The 21,062-nt window shown below is 34.5% G+C and overlaps 1 protein-coding gene across 35 annotated transcripts in view; it reads right to left on the bottom strand.

The window, feature by feature from the left end:
• The window catches only part of LOC18426293 (vesicle transport v-SNARE 13), a 41,530-nt gene that overhangs the window by 1,082 nt on the left and 19,386 nt on the right, over positions 1-21,062 (bottom strand). For 10 of the 35 annotated variants that reach the window (XM_088847918.1, XM_088847909.1, XM_088847924.1 and 7 more), the window contains one exon: positions 15,720-16,021. In XM_088847918.1, coding sequence (XP_088704044.1) covers positions 15,869-16,021 — 153 coding nt within the window. In that variant the 3' untranslated portion in view covers positions 15,720-15,868. Of the gene's footprint in view, positions 1-3,577; positions 3,847-7,512; positions 7,803-10,699; positions 11,010-15,719; positions 16,022-21,062 lie in introns of those variants that run through there. The other 25 variants (XM_088847910.1, XM_088847925.1, XM_088847915.1 and 22 more) reach the window with 5 other exon arrangements.

The raw sequence follows: 21,062 nt of genomic DNA, 5'->3' as shown, positions 1-21,062 counted from the left end.
TAGGTAGGCTGGTCATGTGCAGCATAGACCCAGCACAACACATGTTATGAAGTGAGAGTTGGTTCAAGTTGAAGTTTCAAAAAGGGCAATGGGTAGTCCCAAAAGGACATAGTTAGAAGCAGTGTTTAAAAGATCGGTCGATTTTTTAAAAAAAATCGGTCGACCAACTTTGGATCATCGCCCGATTGATCGGACTAACGACCGATTATTGCACCAATCGACAATTTGATCTAAAAGTTGGCTGATAAGTGCAATATCACAGTGCAGAGTCTACAAAGCCGTCGTTATAACATTTTTTGTATATTTCTCCTTTTTTTTCTTTTCCTTATTGTTCTATTTCTCTACTTAAAACTTTATATATTATTACAAAGTTTTTATTTGCTAACTGCAAGGTTTGCCGCCTTGGGCAAGTGGACTCAGACGCGTCAGAGTTGGTCAGGTGTCCATAAGTCCCTCAACTTGGGGGATATAAAATTTATTCATTGTTCATTTTATTTGATCTTCAATTTAATACCTACACCACCAACACTTGAGGGGCACATAGACAAAGATATGAGAGAGAGATGGAAATTTATCAAAATTATTACAAAGAGACGAACAATTTCACATTTTACCTATATTTTTATTTGAATTCCAAAATACCCAAAAAACAAGGACACAGTTTCTATGCGGCCAACCCTCATATTATAGAAACGCAGGCTTGGCATTAAACATATTTTTTAAATACAATTTGATTATATTTTTCAGAGAATATATAATCTTTAAGATGGAGATCATGAATATGAAAAGTAAAAAAATAAATTTGAAAACCGAAAATAATAATTATATTAAGAAAACATTTGGATTGTTAGTTACAATTGGTTTTAGATGGACTACCTATTTGCATCCATCTTTAAGATTGATGCTTTATACCTTTGGACCGCATATTGTAGAAATGTGGTCCAAACTATATGAAACAATTTTCCAAAAACCAAACATGGTCTTGAGTTGAAATAGTATATTATTTTATAATATTATATCATATTATATTATATATTATATATTATATATTATATATTTATTTTTATTTTATTAATGTAATTTATATTAAATATATATTGATTACATATTATTTAATATATAATATTAATATATATTTATTATATGTTGATCACTGAAAAAGTATTGCTTCAGATGCCTAATCATATTCTTCGAAATCCAATTATTCTTATAATATATATATATTTTTTTGCTTTTTAATGTGACAATATAAAACAATAATACATGTAAATTTTAAGCATTTTTTACAATTTTTTTGGGATTTGTTTATATAGAAATTGCATTTTTTTAAAAAAATCGAGACACCAATCGGTCGATCTAGTCAGAATCAATTAGACTCATCGGATCGGGCTAAGACCGACTAATCAACCTGATCGGTTGTTTTGAACATTGGTTAGAAGTAGTGAAAAGAGATATGGGAACTTATGGCCTCATTGAACGTATAGCCCTGGATAGAGCATACTGGCGTACCAGATCCCAAATAATAGAAAAAAGGCACTCCTAATTATGGAGTAACTAAAAAATTTATGAAATACAAATAATAAAAATTTACTAAAAGTTAATTTCACATTTTCCATATTTCCAACGACAAAGCCTTTCTCCCTCAACATTTTTTTTTCCATATATAAACCTATCGATTCAAAATAAGGCAGTCATACTTAAAGATGAAGGTTTCAAACTCTAAATCCCCACTTCATTTTTTATTTTTTTTTCTTGAATTAAAAAAAGAAAAAACTTTGGAGTCCTCACTTCCTTGGTATTTAAAGTTTTGAACTCGCTTTATCAAATTTACAGGGTTTTGTAATGAGAATTATAATACATACAATTTGGAACGAAATTAAAGCTTTTATATATATATATATATATATATATTTTAAAAAAGCAAAACTTTTTCAAAACAGACGAAAAAAAAAAAAAAAAACGAATTGCAATCGGCAAATTGAGGAGGAGAATCTTCAGCTAAGTGATTCAATTGCAAACAGCACATTTTTTTTCCATTTCTGAATGATTTTGCACCCATGATATTCCAACAAAGGTGAGCAAGTGGATAAAAAAGATCCAAAACTTGAAAAAAGCCAAGGGGCTGGGGTTGTGGTGGTAGCATCCTACACCCTAGTCACCACTTTGTAGTTTCCATTCCCACCACTAAAACAACATCCCCTCTAATACCTTCAAAAAACGCTAACTCCATATCTACTTAAAAAGTGGTTTTCATTCCCACCACTAAAAATGGGTAGAAGCCTGTCTTTCCTATTGAATTATCCAAAAAAATTGAAAAAAAGCCAACAAACCACTAATTTTTTTTTAAAAAAACATTGAAAAGAGCCAACAAACCACTGATTTTTTATATAATATTCCGAAGTTTTTGTTTTGATTTTTTATATAATATTCCGAAGTTTTTGTTCTAACAATAAATTGAAGAGTAATATTATCTACAATTTAAATGAGATGGATATCCAATATAAAGATAAAAATCATTGGTAATCACCTCTCCACTCTCCCTTAAGGATAACTTTCCTATGATGGGCTAGGATTAAAACGAAAAAAAAATAAAAAGAGATATATAATATGATATATCTTACTTGCTAATTCTCCATGAGGAAGTTCTCCATCAAACTTGGAGAAGAAATGAGGTTAAAGGCGATTCACTTGTTTAGAGATCAGAACTAAAGGTTTTCCTTGAACTAGATCACAGCATGTATATTTAGATCTGTTAAATTTCTATTCTCGTTTTTCAGAAATCAAGAACAACAATCCCAGATATATTAACATATTTTTCAGTTTTTTATAAATATGCAGCTTATTTTTAAGTGTTGTACTAGGAACATGGTTGGCTTGTTCAGAATACCACAAACAATAAAAGTTTCGTAGGCCAGCTAGGTATTTAAATACCTAGTTGTCGTATGTGGGCTATTGATTGCTCCATGCATCCCTGCTCTAAAGGAAGTTAAGCTCATGCAAAGCTTCCTTTTACGAGGAAATAATCTGAGCAACCTTGCTCAGTTTTATGATTCGTTCAAATAAAATGGGCGTCCATTGTTGATTGAATCTCATAAATGGTTTGTATGCTACTAGCCATGAATGCTCAAGTGTGCCGATCCAACTAGACAAAGGATGGCTTTTGGAAAGGAAAAAGTTCATATAGAGCCGAGGCACCACCTGGTTTCAATGTTCAAATATTTTCAAATTGATCATCTCGACATCAAGATGCATGGACATAAGAAAAAATAATAGATTTTAGGTATGGAAAATAGTGTATCTTATAATGCTCATCAATTTTCCAGATTTTCACGTTTTCATAAACCTGGTTATTCTACTCTACTTTTCTAATTGAAGATGAAAATATATTTTAAAGCTATCACAAATATTTTCAGTATTGAAACCACATTTCTCGGCACTATTTGAAGGTGCACTTTACATTGATTGTTTAGAGCCTCGACTCTATACAAACGGCACCCGAATGAAAACCTAATATGGAACTTTCTTTTTGTGGGAAATATGATGCTTATTATTTCTTTTATAGAAAAGAACTACCATATCCATTCAAATCAAAATCTTTTCTTAAAAATCATTGTAAGAGAGTAGAGGTCACGTTTTCCTGTTAACTTGATAGAATAAGTCATGTTTGTCTGTGACTTGATAATAGGTTCCATGATTCACTAGACACGATGTACAATTTATAACATTTAACATGACATATCCATGAGAACTGTGGGAACTTATGTTTTATTTTATGTGGGTTGGCTAGAATTTGGATATGAGATAATTGCTTTTGGACCTTCAACAGGTAGATTTGGCTAGTTCAACCTGGTACAAAAATAAATAAATAAATAAATAGTAAATAAAAGGGTAGGTGTTCCTTATTTTTAAAACCAACCAAGAAAGTATGTCTAAAAAATTATTTTGTATGAATCATCAAGGAGACCACATATTGGTGTTGAGCTACTACAGATAGAAATCAAACCCAAAGGTGGTTTTTTTATCAATGCGACTTGGCGGAATAGAGTAGTTGGCGTGAACATTATAGACAAAAAAGACACTTAAACCCAAAGGAGTAATGTCTTTGATGTATATAATGTTTATGATCAACCAACCCCATGGTGAACATAAGGATTGATTGTTCACTAACATGAGGTCATTTGCGTGTCATAATCTCGGCCTTAACGAGGGGTTGTGATGATGAATTGATTCACTAAGGGCACTTGATTTTAATATTTTATGGAATGTTCTTCCTTAATTGTATGGGAAAATATAGCGTGTGAACATGAATGTCTAAAAATCATGGCAGCCCTAAATCCTCTTGCATTTTTAATCAGAATCGAAACTTTGAATGGATCTAACTTCCCTTATTGGAAGCAAAATATTGAGATCACTCTATGCATTTTCAGATCTTGATTTAACCTTTCGTGAAGATGAACCTTCCAAACCCAAGAACAAGAGCTCCCAAAAAGAAAGCTCAATATGAGAAATCGGAAAAGTCCAACAAGATAATACTCATGATTATGAAGGGATCTACTGGTTATATGAGGTGCTATTCCTTATGAGGATAAGGCTAAGAGTTTCATGAGCAAAGTACAAGAACAATTTATATGTCCTACTAAAGCCTTAGCAAACACTCTTATAACCAGGTTGTTGACCATAAGGTATGATAGTCATAGCTTTGTTTCAAACCATATTATGCAGATGATTGATATCACAAATCAATTGAAAACTATGGACATGGAAATCTCATAAGGTTTTTGGTACAGTTCATTTTCAACTCTTTGCTTGCGCAGTATGATCAGTTCAAGCTTGCTTACTTTGCTTAGAAAAAATGGTGGAGATAGATTGATGTTCAAATTTAGGAACCAAAATGGACTACTACTCAAATTTAAGAACAACATGGCCGGAAAGAAAGAAAGTACTACTTTTGCAGTAAGAATGCACATTTGAAGTGAAACTGCCTCAGATATAAGAAGTGTTTAAAAAAGAAATGTTGTAATATATCCTTTGTGTGTTTTGAATCTTGTTTAGTTCATACTCCCTTAAATACTTCGTGGATTGATACTGGGGTATCCACTTATATGCAGCTATTCATTAACAGACAAAGAGTCAATGATGGGAATGGAGGTTTGTGATGGCCTATAGAGTTGAAGTAGAAATAAAGGCGATATTAGTTAGATTAATTCTAGATTGTGGTTTTATATTAGACCTAAAAAATACGCTTTATGCGTTAATTGTTAAGTGTAATATTATATCACACCAAAACTAAATACTTGTGGTTTTAATTTCAATTTTGGAAACGTAAAATTCTCCATATTTTATAATATGTGTGCTGTGGGTTCTGAAAAATTATTTGTAGTGTCCATTGAGAACATCAGTACAAAACTACTGATATCCTATCCAATGACCAAGGGCTTGACTCCCAAATTGTTTGTAGAGCATGTTGTGTGTATCATCTTAACAAACATATGGAATGCACTTGGCTAGTGGGTGTCATATTGCTAGCATATAGTATTTGACACTCGTACAATTTGAGATTTATATATATTTGATGCATCGAAGTATTGGTATATGCAGAAATAAGGATAACATGATATAAAGTTTTGGACCACTTTTAGTTGGGATATAGATTTGTTTTTTTGAAAGGACACGTGTCCCTAAGCCATGTGCTAATCAAGGCACTAGGTGGGATATGGATCTTACCATATCATAAGGTTTCTATCCAACATAAAGACATTCACCATAAGGTTACCTGTGGGAGACCATATAGAGTGATGGTGTTAATACTATAACCATGGAACTGAATTGTGTTATTTATAGAATAAATTAGCCTTCATGATTTTGTCTCAATTGTTTCGATCATCAAAGTCTTGATTTTGAGAGAGAATTTTGCATATGCCTAAGTTGATGATGTATTTTCAACCATAATTATTGTTAGCCCAAGTGGGAAAATGTTAGAAAATATTTTTAAGTTTGTGGTCGAATAATAATTCAAAAGGTAATATTGTCTGCAATTTAAGTGAGATGGTTATCCAATTTAAAAATAATGATCATTGGTAACCACTTCCCACCATCCTATAATTGGGTTAGAGTAAAAAATAAGAAAAAAAACATAACATATAACATGATGGTTTCTTGCTCATTCTCCATAAAGAAGTTCATCATCAAGTTCGAAAGAGAAAAGAGGTAAAGATCGTTTCATCTATTTTGAGATCAGAACTAGATGTCATTGTCTTTTTACTAGATCATAGCAATTATGTTTAAATTTGTTAATTTACATTCTCGTTTTTGGACAATCATAAACAACTATCCAAAACAGATTTACATATTTATTAGGTTCTTAGATCTATAAATATGTAGTTTATTTTACACAATTATCTATGATGGATTCGGCGATTTTTGGAGGGAAATAGCATGTTCCCGATATAGTATGGAAACCAAATCAACTACGCCTTCCCCGGTCTCATCAGTCGATTCCAACTTGAATCGGCAATTTTTGGACATCGGAGGATACTATATTCCCTTATTCCTTTGTCGACCTCTAGAAATAGGGTGTGCCCTCTCCCTCACTAACTAATCGAGAAAACACTTCCCCACTAAATTACGCCACTCAGTACCTCTTCATTCTCTCTCTAAATCGCTCTGGTGGAAAAAAGGGAACCATCTCTCTCTCTCTCCAAACAGGCACCACCCGTCTCTCTCTCTCTCAAAAGAGGACACTACAAATGAGCCCAGCAATAGGGCGAAAGGTATCTATACAGCTCAGACAAAAGGCACATGCAATCGACGATGGAGGCCTCCTAATTTTTTGAAACGGAAAGGGAAAAAGAGAAGAATCTCTCTATATATTTCTCTTTCCTCTCTATGCTTTCTGTTATCACAAAGACAAGAAAAGAATGGACAATCTCTATAAATTTGTTGTTTGCCACTTTTTTCTCTCTTGAGGGGCTGAATAGACCAGTTTCTGTGGCTTCTTGATCTTTATGGATAAGGCCAATCTAGTTCTCTATATTGTTTCTCTATCTGTTGCCCCATCTTCCCGTCTCTGAAGAGAATCCCACCTCTCCTTCCCTCTTGTTTCTCAATCTATTGCCTCGATCCCCTCTCTGATAGTGCTTTGCTCTCTCTATTCTTTCTCCACTATTGCCCCTTCATTCTTTAGAAAGAGACCTCTCACTCTATTGCTTCTCTCGGCCTAATTTCCCAGCTCCTCTCACATTACTCAGCGGGGTGGGGGAAACAAGGCCCTTTCTCCACATTGTTTCTCTCACTTCTATTCCTTCTCTGTATTCTAACCACAAGGCTCAAATAAAAGCAACCAAAGATTATCAATGCCCTAGAACTCATTGAAGGCCGTGATGATCAAAGCTTCTACAAAAATTTAGCAAAATAGCACAGAAAATTGGGTAAATAGAGAGGTGGATGAGAGAGAGAAAGAGAGCGCGCTATAGTGAGAATGAAGAAAGGGGCATGTGACAGAGAGACGCATCCAAAGGCTGGCAACGTGAGAAGCCTCCTCACTTTCCTTGTAACTTCCATTGGATCGTTCATGATTTCCCAAAAATAAAATCAACATATCTAAATATACATGTCATGATCTAGTGAAAATAAAATGATTTTTAGTTCTGATCTCAAATAGGTAAACTCGCTTTGACATCTTTTCTCCTTCAAGCTTGATGGAGAACTTCTTTATGGAGAGTGAGCAAGAGATGGGACCGACATGTCACGTTCTATATATCCTTCTTTTCTTCCTAGCCCCAACCCATCATAGGGAAGTTATCCTTAAGAAATAGTGGAAGGAAATGGTTATTAATGATAATTATCTTTAAATTGGATAGCCGGACAACATTACTTTTCAAATTATTATTGGACTATAATTTAAAATATTTTCTAACATTCTCCCACTTGGGCTACTAATAATTATAGTTGAAAATACATCCCCAATTTAAACATATGCAAAATGCTCTCTCAAAATCAAGACTCTAACCACTGATAACTACTAATACCAAATCATGAAGGCCAATTGCATTTAACATAATGTTGTTCATGGTTATAGTATTAACATCATCACTTCTACGACTTCCTATATGTAACCTTTATGATAGATGTCTTTATGATGGACAAACACTTATGATATGATGAATCCGTTACCTGCCTAAAAGCGGTCAAAAACATTATATTATGTTATCCTTATGTATACATATACCAAAATAGAAACTTTTGATGCATCAATATATATATATATATATAGCCCTTCCTTATCTCTAAAGATCGGGTGCCCTAACCACCCAACAACTACTCCATTTTCGTAGTCCAATGAGCCTACTCTGAATAATCCTCCTTTCTCCATATTATTACCCATGTAATCAGAACAATCTACTTTATTGGGAATTTTGGACAAGCTTCCGATAAACTCAGATTTTCGGCCAGCTTCCGATAAACTTGCTAATATACCCAATGTCCCAATCACAATATGATGAGAAGCTATACCCCTCGGAACAAAAGGATCAAAACCTTCAACACACCACGCCGAATTTACAAATTGCACTTTTCCCATTAGTCCATAAGGATTAGACACCTATATTCCAGGACCATACAAACCTGTGACATGAAATGTGCCAAACCCAAAGCAAGCCACCCCTGAGAGAAATAAATGAAGTCCAAAGATTTTTTGCAAATCCAAAGAGGGTTTTCTTGTACGTTCATCACATAATATTTCTAAATCCCAATACACTCAATGCCAGATAGCTGCCAAAAAGCACAAACCAGAAAACACAATATGTGTCCGGAACACACCTTCATAACTCCAAATACGCGGATTCGTTATTGTTCTTCCAATGATACTCTACCTATCCCATGAATTGGTTATTCCTAAATGGGTCATGAAGGGTATATTGAGCATACCTTGTCCACATTGGAACAAAAACAAGATCAAAGGGATAAAAAACAGCTAATTCATATAAGAGCCATCGAATCGGCCCAACCAGAAACAAGAGCTGTATGCATTATGTGGATAAAAGGCAACCGACCTGGATCATTCACGACAACGGTATATGTATGAATGTATCAATGAATTTCAATGTGAATCACACATGAAGCTTCACCCAAGCCCTTCATCTCAAAGTTCTTAGATAAAAAATGTTTTGTTTCATGCAAAATATGAATGTCATTGCTGGCGAGATGACTGTCATCTACATATAGAACCAAAACAATAAATTTGCTCCCACTGAAATTCTGTAAATGCATTTGTCCATAAGACCGTACCATGTTGTCGAATTCGAGGTACCAATGCCTTGATGCCTGTTTGAGTCGACAAATAGACCTTTTTAGCTGACAAACTAAGTGCTCATCCTTTTATTTCAAACCCTTCTGGCTGCTTCATGGAGCTTACAATTAAAGAAAGTTGTCCTTACATGTATATGAGTGTAATTCAAGATCAAAATGCAGCACAAGTGCCATGATAATCCTAAAAGAATCAGCCTTTGATACTCGAGAGAAAGTTTCCTTGTAATTACTATTTTTTGTGTATCATTTGGTCTGAAACACCCACTTGCACCCAACTGGTTTAGTGCCTTCAAGCAATTCTACTTATTCCCAAACTTGGTTTTGATCCATTGACTTAGCTCATCAAACATGGCCTCCATCCACTGAGTGGAATGCAAGCTATTCCAAGCATCCACAAAACTTTCAGGATCAGTTTCTAAACCAATAACAAAATCACCACACTCCTGCAAATAAACTATAGTAATCTGGAGATGCAAATCTCCTTTCTCTATATCTTTTCAGTCGTGATTCACCAATAGGTTATGCTACAACCTCTTTTGTTGGTACTTGCTCCTCAATGATTGGGTTTTCACCTGGCGAATTAGTTTGAATAAACCAACAGAGGAATAATAACAACAACATGTCTAATCAGAATGGGTATCAGAGCTCTCTCTTCCTCAAAAACAAACTTCTTAGGTTGTTCTTTCCCACTAATGTCCAAATCCTCTAAAAACTTAGCATTTCCAGTCTTTGCAATTCTAGCACTCAAGATGGGTAATAAAATTTGAAGCCCTTAGACCTCTCACGATAACCAATGAAGTAACAACTTATAGTCCTTGAATCTAATTTCTTTTCTAAAGGGTTATAGAATCTACCGTCTGCAGGGCATCCCCACACACAAATGTCTTAGACTGAGCTTCCTTCCAGTCCATTCTCAAATGGGGTCTTTGGCACAACTTTAATAGGAACAAGATTCATTATATAAACAACAATCTTCAAGGCTTCTCCCCATAGAGAAACATGCAAAATTGAGTTACAAACCATACTACTTACCATGTCCTTTAATGTCTGATTTCTCCTTTAACCCACCCCATTTTGCTCTTTGTCACCAGCAAAGTATATTGAGCAACTATACCCCTAATAATTCAGAACTCCTGGTTGCCCCTTTCTTTCTGCATTTCGCAGTTTTTCCCTTAATGCAGTATATACAAATATCATAATCTGTAAGATCTAGTGCACCCAATACTCCTTCCTTGACTAATCTCTGCAGCCTTTCTCTTAAGATGTGCCACAGCCTTCTATGCCACATTAAATAAATACTCCTTTACATTTCCATGTTTCACACCACACATGCAAGAATAAATGAGATTCAAGAGCAAAAACATGATTCAAATTTATAGAGACCATCACATAATTTTCAGAACCCACAACTTCCTTATTATTATGAAATAAGGACAAATTTCCACTACCAAAATTAAAATTAAAACCACAAATATCTAATTTGGTTACTAAAATAAGATTCATAATTGTTGGCGCATAAAGAATATCTTTTAGGTCCAATACAAAATCACCATCTAGAATTAATCTAACTACTGCTATCGCCTTTATTTCTGCTTCAACTCCATTTGCCATCACAAGCCTCTGTTCCCCATCAATAAGCTTTCGGCTATCGATGAATACATGCATAGTGTTACAAATACGAGTAGAGGCCATCAGGTATCAATCTACAAAGTATTTGAGGGAACATCAACTAAACAAGATTCAAAACTCATGCAGCCGAAATAATAACAACAAATAAATAAAATAGTTGAAAGAATATACGCTTTCTCAAGGTCTGCAAAGGACTCCACCCCAAAAGGTTGAGAGACTATACTCTCTCAAGGTCTGCAAGGGAATCCACCCCAAAAACGATCTTTTCACAAGATTAACTTTACTCAATTCAGATCTTTTCACAAGATCCACTTTTCTCAATTAAGATCAAGATCAATTTTACTCGATTCTCATTCTCTGATCTGTTTACAATGAAGGACTACTTCCTTTTAAACACACTTCAAATAAAATAAATAAATAACTACAAAAAGAGTCCCAAATAAAATAAAGTTTCTCTCTCTCTCTAAAAAGTATGTACTTCCCCTATCTTTCTCTCAATCTCTTTTCCCTATTTTCTCTCACTTTTGCTCTCTCTCACGTACCATCCTTATTTTCTTTCTTTCTAACGTCCACATTCGCGTAAAAGATAACTACCACTTATTATTTCCTAAACCAAAAGATGTTTACTTTATCTACGTTATTCCCTAAACTAAAAAGATAGACCTTCCCAAAACAAATCACGTACCCAACTAGGCCCCCTTAACTTATCTCTTCCTATCCCTAATTAAAAATAAAAATTAAATAAGCTCCAATTTTTATTTGCATCATTCTCCCCAAGTTGGGAGAAGCTCAACCTTGAGCTTATAGAACTTAAATATTTTAGAGGCCTTCTTGAAAGTTGGTGATGAAGTCCCACCATTCTCCGTGGTATGTTTTCTTCAATTTCCGACTCATTAATCAAAGGCTTTGTGCTTTTCTTGAAGTGGAACACTGAGATATCAAGCTCCATCTTGATTTCTCCTTCAGACTCAGTTGGATTTCGAATACTGCACCACACATATCTTCTTCTTCATATTTGATTTTCAAAATTTTTTCTTTTTCTGCACAATTGATATTTGTAATTTCCTGCCCATCTGGGCTATCGACGTCGCCTTTTGTATCAAGATTTATCTCTTCATATTTTTCGTCCTCTTGTTTCGATTGTAATATATGAAAGAAATCTCGTAGACCTTATTCTACTACTTTGCTAATGCGCTCTATTAGGTCTTCTTTGAGTCTCTCAAATCTTTGATCCAATCGTTGCAGCTAATGCGCTCTATTAGGTCTTCTTTGAGTCTCTCAAATCTTTGATCCAATCGTTGCAACCGCTTGTTAATGCCATGAACTTTGCTTCGAGCATCTTCCATAATTAGATCACAAATCTCAAGGCTCTCCATATCAGCACAGATCTTACGACTCTGATACCAACTGATGCAAGAAAAAATAATAACCGGAATAATAAAAACAAATAAATAAAATAGTTGAGAGAATATACTCCCTCGCAAGGTCTGTAAGGAATCCACCCAAAAGATTGAGAGAATACCCTCTCTCAAGGTCTGCAAGGGAATCCACCCTAAAACAATCTTTTCACAAGATCAACTTTTCTTAATTCAGATCAAGATCAATTTTACTCGATTCTCATTCTCTGATCTGTTTACAATGAGGGACCTCTTCCCTTCAAATACACTTCAAATAAAATAAAGAAATAACTACAAAAAGAATCCCAAATAAAATAAAATAAAATAAAGAAATAACTACAAAAAGAATCCCAAATAAAACAAACTCTCTCTAAAAAGTTTGTATTTCCCCTATCTTTCTCTCAATCTCTTTTCCCTATTTTCTCACTTTTTCTGTCTCTCACGTACCATCGCTATTTATTTTCTCTTTCTAACGTCCACATTAGAGTAAAAGATAACTACCACTTATTATTTCCTAAACCAAAAGATCTTTACCTTATTTATGTTATTTCCTAAATTAAAAAGATAGATCTTCCCAAAACAAATCACACACCCGACTAGGCCCTCTTAACTTATCTCTTCCTATCCCTACTTAAAACTAAAAAATAAATAAAATCCAATCTTTTCCAACCACTTCTTATATTTGAGGCCGTCTCTCTTCAAATGTCCCTTCATTATGCAACAATAGCATTTTCTTTCCTTCCGATTATTTTATTTCTAAATCTAAGTAGCAGACCCTTTTGGTTGATAATTTACAGGCTTCTCAGTACCTTTATTTTCTAATGCTCTAAAGGGTCGTTTTCTATCTGAGCTAGCTAAATGGACAACTTCTAGCTTGTTTTGATTTAATCTTTTTTTTCTTCTTGAACACACATAATTTGAACGTCATTCAAATTCAGCTTTCTTTCTGAATATTAAAACCGAGCTTGAATTGAGCATGAACTGAAGTAGAAGCAAAGAGTTGAGAATGAACTGAAGTAGAAAACCCTCGGGATCTTCATGTCTATAGACTTCAATTGATTTGTGATATCAATCATTTGCATAATATAGTTCTAACAGAGCCCTGACCATCATACCTCATGATCAACAACTTTGCCATAAGGATGTCTGCTAAGACTTTAATAAGACGTACAAATTGTTCATGTACTTTGCTCATGAAACTCTTAGCATTATCTTCATCAAGAATAGCACCTCTCTTATTGTAAGGTTTAAGAGGTTCATCTTCACATAAGGCATAAATCAAGATACAAAATGGCTAGAGGGATCTAAATCTTTATTTCCAATCAGATCAATTAGATCCATTCAGAATTTTAATTTGGCTAAGTATCCAGTAAGTGCATAGGGATTTAGGGCTGCCATAATTTTCAAACCTTTATGCCCACAAAATTGTATTTACCGATAAGATTAAGCAATAAGATTCAATAAAATATTAAAATCAAGTGTTTTTAGTGACCGATGTATTGTCAGAACCCCTCTTTTGGGCTGAGATTGTGGCATGCAAATGGCCTCTTGTTTGTAAAAATCATTCCTCTTGTCTACCATAGAGCTGGTTGATCATAAACATCATAGATGTTGAAGACATTACTCCTTCATATTTATCGCCTTCGTAGTCGATAGTGCTCACACCAACCACCCTATTCCGCCAAGCTCGCACAGATAAAATGAAAAACCACCTTTGGGTTTGATTTCTATATGTAACGGGTCAAAACTAATTTGTGGGCTCCATGATGATTCACAAAAAAACAAGGATGGAATAAGTGTTTTCTCAACTAAGCGTCACCGCTTATGAAAACTTGTACATGAACAAGCCAACCATAGCTCTAATACCACATGTAAAATAACTAAATATTTACAAGTTTAAGAAACTGAATAAACATGTTACTTTTCTTGGATCGTAACTCATAATTGCTGAAAAACAAGAATGCAAATTGACAAATCTAAACATACCAGCCATGATCCAGCGAAATAAAGCAATTTCTAATTTTGATCTCAAATGGGTGAACCAACCTTTACCTCTTTTCTCCTCCAAACTTAGAGAGTGAGCAAGAGAAAGGTCCTTCACACTATACATATCTTTCTTTTCTGCCTAACCCCAACCCATCATAGGGGAAGAGAGAGCGGGGAGGAATGGTTACCAATGATGATCCTTATCTTTACATAAGATAATCATCTCACTTAAATTGTGAATAATATTACCTTTTAAATTATTGTTATACCGTAATTTAGAAGAATTTCTAACAGTGTTGGGCAACTCCGAAGGATGGATACAACTTTTGCAAAACTATATGCAGCACGATATGTAATAGCATTTTGCTGCAAAAAAGCTTGAATTTTGTAATAGTTATGTTTTCCACAAAAAACGAGACAAGACAGTTTTTAAGGGGTACAGCTCCCCACCAAAATCTATTCGTTAATTGTCAAATTTCGGGGATTTATGTTACTACTCGCCTATTGTAGCATTTGTTGTTTGTTTGGTGTTTTCATTGCTTTGGAATACGAGGAAAGATAAAAAATATTTACCTGCAAAGCTTCTTATAAATGACTCGTGCAAAAGTCTTAGCTAGTAAGGTTTTTCTGAGAAAAAATGTTCTAGCTCTGCATATGGAGCAATGGACCCCATTGGGCATATTCTCTAGTCAAAGATGTAATAGCCTTTGGAAGCAGGTAGAATGGACCAGGCCCCTCTATCCTTGAATAGCTTTATGCTTGAGAACAAGTAGTTTGCATTCTACTTTAGTTGGAGGATGAACATTTAATTAGAAAAAAGCTTATATAAGGTTGCAATCGGTGCACCTTAAAAATCCATCATAAAAGGTGGTTTTGATGTTGAAAAGTACTTTAATTGATCATCTCGACATCGAAATGTATAATCATCTCAACATCAAGATATATGAATATGAAAAGAATAAAAGATATCAAGTCTCAAAAATAGTGTATCTTGCAACATTATTTGAACGTCTGTTTTCAAGATTTCCATGTGTTTGTGGAGTGTAAAATCTTATACAAAAAAATAGATTCTAAAGTCATCCTAAGAATTTTTGACACCATAATTATATTTATTATAAAATTTGGAGGTGCGTCTTAATTTGATTGTTTAAGGTTGCAACCTTATGCAAATCACACCCTTTATTTAAAGCCCACATACCTTAAATGTCTTCATTTTATTTTTCTCTATATTCTTTATGCACTAAAAATTTCAAACTTTAGATGGATTTGTGAAGCTTCAAAGAATTCCCCATTATTCTGGAGGACACAAGAATATCTGACTTGTGTAGTTCGTGCATGCAATCCGCTAGAAACTAAATTAGGTATGGTGCCAACAAATAATGAAAAAAAAATGCTGCAAAATTTATGGCACGAACAATCCACTATTCACAATCCAAAACAGAAAATGGAACTTACATACTGGAGAATATGGAAAATGAATTATCATATGCACACAATATAGAAAACAAATATGAATAATACACAAGCATTTTTCACATACCAGTTGATAACTAATGGAAGAGTTTGAAGTAGAGAATCAAAAGAATTGCCACAACAAGAACTGCAATTATGAAGCCAATGATCCACTTGTTCCTGCTCATTCTCCGTGACATGGCAGTAAGAATTTTCCTGCTCTTCCCAATATTATCATCCACGCCATGTAGCTGCAGCCATTTTTGAAAAAGAGAAGTGGGCAAAAGCTAAAATAGAAGAAAGGAAACAATTTCCTCTGATAACAAACCACTACATGCCATTCAAAATTTTTCTTTATGATGGTTATTATATAGAATCAAATTAAAATAGACGTTTTGTTCAAAAGATCAGATCAATAGAGGAACCTTTGAGGTGATTCAATAAACTGCGACACCATCAATTTACTCTCTAACATAAGCATGACATCAGAAACAAGTGTAGAAAAACATACAGAGGCATAATAATTAACAGTTTTAAGTACCATCACTCATTTCAAGGGTAGATTATAAAATAACTCTCAGCCGCAACTGGAAGATTACCCTCACTGATTAGAGGATGTTATGATGAATGTTCGGGGAGATGGTTGCCATATGAATACAAATATTAAACAGGTCGCATTTACTCCTCTAAACAGGGCCAATGCCGCCTTTACTCCTCTTACACCATACACAGTGGTGTGTGTGCCACAATCACTACAGATTGCCATCTCCTTGACTTTCTTTCACTTGTTTTCTCATATTGAAAATCATGTTAAAATACATTAGAAAAGGCAGGTTGTTTTCTCATATTGAAAATCATGTTAAAATACATTAGAAAAGGCAGGGATTTCCAAGTAGAAAACAATTGCTAAGGGTCCGGGTAGATTATCTAAAAAATTATTGAAATAGAAGGCACAAACCAGATCTCAATTATTATATCTCTTAGAGATAAACTATAAATCGCAGTAATATGCGATATTGTCAACTATAGTATGTCAATGGCAGTAATATACGATATTGTCAACTATAGTATGTCTTGCCTATCCACAAAACAAGTACAATATGCCTTGATAGGGTCTGTGGCTATGGGGACTGGGGTTTTGTATTTTATTAGTTACTAGCAATAGAACAGGTGTTGCATGCTTTAACCCAACACACGTTTTTCTTAGGAAAGCATTTTTATATGTTTTTAAAAAGTTATTATTCAAGAAAGATTCATGATCATATTTTTTGTTTAAACTATTATGCTCCATAAAAATGTAAAAAGATTCATCACGTACTGCTCTTAACATAAGCAAGCCATATACACATAAATTATTCATAATGCAAATTTGAGGTTCTCAGTATAAACTAGTAAGTTGCTAAACAAAGGAAGGTTCTAATACTAGAGCAATGATTTGAATGTGGATATTACAACCTATGAAGAGTAGGTCAGTTTCATAAACATTGAGCATCCTATTATCCAAAAACTATATGCATTCTTCGAGCTTGTATTGCGAGGCTAAATTAATAGTATGAGTAAACATTAAAAATGGGGCCTTTAAAATATGTGGATGATTTGGTTATTGTATTGAATGGAATTATTTAGTACTTCGAAATTTTTATTTATAGTAGTGCATTTTATGAAATACAAATTCATAAAGTATACAAGAGAAAAACCTTGGGATGGTAATTCTATATAAAATTTTAGACACAAATACAGAACTTGAAATCAAGGAACACTTTGGTGTGGTGACCCCAAGGTTGCAAAGAAAATAGTGTCACTATGGTTGATGCACATTTGTTCATGACAATGATGTCATGGCCTATTGATGTCGCACACCCTCTAGCACTGCTCCTATCTCTAAAATATGGTACAGAGGTGGCAATGCAAGCCACCACTGACTTAAGGGGAAAATTTCTAAATGAAACAGTTAAAAAATCTCTTTTAGAGACACAAGACTGCAATATGAGGCTTCAGATATTTTGATAGGATTGCAGCTCTGTCAAAATATTTTCCATATCTAAAATATGACATATGTTGTATTTAGGATTGAACGTACCATAAGGCTTACATTAAAGGACAAAGAGGTCCAAAAATCTCTTTTAGACTAAGCTCCTATCGGTTTGTGACAACACAACTGAGAGTCCATGGTCCCCCTCAAAGGTGCAACTATTTAAATCTGTCTCATCTTTATGTCAGGCACCCCTTCCACCTCTCTACCAAAGTTTTTTATTTACCTTGCTCCTAAACTCTCTAATTGGTAGTTATGAATATGTACTAATTATTTTGAAATGTGTCCTCTCTCAAACTTTGAAAAGGTGCAACTCCTTAAGACTTTCTCAATTCTATTTCACACACCTCTCCCAGGTCTCTTCTTAAATTTTTTCTTTATTTTGCTCCTAAAATCTCTCATTATCACTTTTTTTACATTTTTCTTTTTGAGTTCCAACTTTTTCTCTCTCAATATTTCAAAAGATGCAACTCCTTAAAATTCTCTCATCTCTATGTCCCACACCCTCCCATCTCTCTCCTAAATTTTTTCTTTATCTTGCCAAGGTTTCAAAAAAATGCTAGAGGGCCCTTGGCAGCCGGCTGGGCGCCCAAAACCTTAGACGCCCTGTAGTACAAGTTCTATATATATATATATATATATATATATATATATATATATACACAAACATATGACATATCGCAAGTTGAGAATAAACTTGTTCAAATTTTCAAAATTCAAACCATACTAAATTTAAACGTCTAATAGGATATGTATTAGTAATATTCTCAAACTCTCCTTATTCCATAATAAGTGAAAAAATTTGGGAAGCTTCTTCAAACCACAAACAATTTTTCGATTCTTAGAAATAGGTATAGCTAGAGACATTAAGGGTTTATGGAATAGTTCTTTTAATTTTAGGTCCCCATAACCTATTTAAACATTTTTGGGGTCAAAATTACCCCCTTTTCCCTTTAGGGTATCTTTAAAAAAAGAAAAAAATACGTCATTTTTCTCTTTTGAGTTCCAAATTTCTCTCTTAAATTTTGAAAATCCCTCAGGTCACATACCACATACCTCTCCTTCTCTGTCCCGTCTCACTCGCACTCTAAAACCATATATATCACTATTTGGGTGGTTTTTAACACAAAAGACCCATCTCACTCTCTCTAACCCACCTTCAAGACATCTCTCTCATGGCCTGCCTCTATTAACCCTTGCTCCTTTCATCCTCTTCCTCCAAACGGCATTGAAACCTCAAACAATAGAATGCCTCATCCTCAACATCTCTCTCTCTTCTCTAAAGTTTTATTTTTTCCATCATGATATTTCCAAAAACCAAGTGCAACTCACCATTTCCGTCATGATATTTCCAAAAACCAGGTGCGACTCACCATTAGTCGAGAGGTATGGGGCCTTTTTGATGAATCATCGAATTAAAGGAAAGAAGTACCTGAAGAATGCGAGCTTCTATTGATTGATCTCCAATATATCTTGAGTTTTGATTAGGCACAGAGACGAGCCTCTATAAATGATATAGTGACTGCTTCTTCTAAGTTAGGCTTTTTCTAAGTATTTCTTCTTCAAAACTTGACATATATTTATTTTTCATTTCTTTTTTATTAATTTTTTCAAGGTGTATATGATACCAATATTTTCCAAAACCTTGTACCAATAGTTCCCAAGACCCTTAATCACTCTCTCATCCTCTCTCTACTCTTCCTCATTCTCTCTCTATTCTCTCTCTTCTTATCTCCTCTCTCCACTCTTTCCTCTCTCCATCATCCTCTCCTTCTACCCACTCTCTTTAGAAAACTCTCTATCCACTTTGATGATTCTTAGTGCTTACTTACCTTGGTGAACTTCAATTCTTTTGGGAATTTTTTGTGTTACTATCTTCCAAATTATTTTGCTTAGGTTCAGATTCGTTTTTTTTAATTATTTTTAAAGTGTACATGACTGCCATGTGGACACATCTTCAAGCCATCTGATTTATAATCCTCATTTTCATATATTATATTGTGTAGAATCATCATTATCATCAGTCTTTTCCTAATTAATTAGGGTCGACTACACAAATCGTGGTCTGCCATTCTACTTTATTAAAGGTCATACCCTCAGTCAGGCTATAAGTTCTCATATCTTTTCGGACTACTTCCAACCACATCCTTTTTGGACCTACCTCTTGCCCTTTTCAGTCCTTCCACTTGAGAACTGACTCGCATCTCCTAACAGGTGTTGTACTTGGTCGGGGCTACTCATGACCAGCCCACCTAAGTCTACTCTCTCTCATCTTATCTCCTATTGATGCCACACTTAAATTCTCCTAAATCGATTCATTTCGAATTCCATCCCTTCTTGTCTTGCCATTCATTCATCTCAACATCCTCATTCCACTACACTCATTCTATAAACATATTGTTTTTGTCCGCCCAACATTTCGCCCCATAGAGCAAAGCTAGTCTCCTAGTTGTCCTATAGAACTTGCCCTTCAGCTTCAAATGTTATGCGGCGATCATATAAAATTCTAGTTTCACATCTTCACTTCACCAACCTAGCTTTAATTATGTGCCCGACATCTTCCTCAATCTGTCCATTTTCCTGGATTATCGACCCAAGATCTCGAAAGTGCGGTCTTTTTTGTACTTCCTGACCGTCAATCTTAACTACTTCCTCGTTTCTACTCAAATTATTACTAAACTTGCATTCCATATACTCTTTCTTAGTCGGGCTAATTTTAATACCTTTGGATTTTAGAGAATCCCTCCAAAGTTCTTTGTGTTGACGCCATTTCGGGTCTCATTGATCAAAACTATGTCATCTGAAAACAACACGCACCATGGTACCTCATCTTGTAGGTGCCCAGTTAAGTCGTCCATAACTAACACATAGAGGTACGAGCTCAATGCTGACCCTTGTTGTAGACCTATTGTTATTGAAAACTCACTCATCTCTCCACTAATTGTTCGTACACTAATTAACGCTCCATTGTATATGTCTCTCATCAAGTTGATGTAGTGTTTGGAGACTCCTTTCTTTTCCAATACCCGCCAAATCAAATCTCGAGGTATTCCATCATAAGCTATCTCTAGATCAATAAAGACCATGTGAAGGTCTTTTCCCTAGACCTTAAACTTCTCAATTAGTTGCTTAAGTAGGAAAATAGCCTCAGTTGTTGACCTTCCTGATATAAAACCAAATTGGTTTTCAGATACACATGTCTCATGCCTTAGTCGTCGCTCAATCACTCTCTCCCAAAGCTTCATAGTATGGCTCATAAG

Source organism: Amborella trichopoda, chromosome 9, assembly GCF_054954075.1.
Source record: "Amborella trichopoda isolate Santa Cruz 75 chromosome 9, AtrichopodaSantaCruz75HAP2 v2.0, whole genome shotgun sequence".
NCBI lineage: Eukaryota > Viridiplantae > Streptophyta > Magnoliopsida > Amborellales > Amborellaceae > Amborella > Amborella trichopoda.
This window is presented reverse-complemented; position numbering and strand designations above follow the sequence as displayed.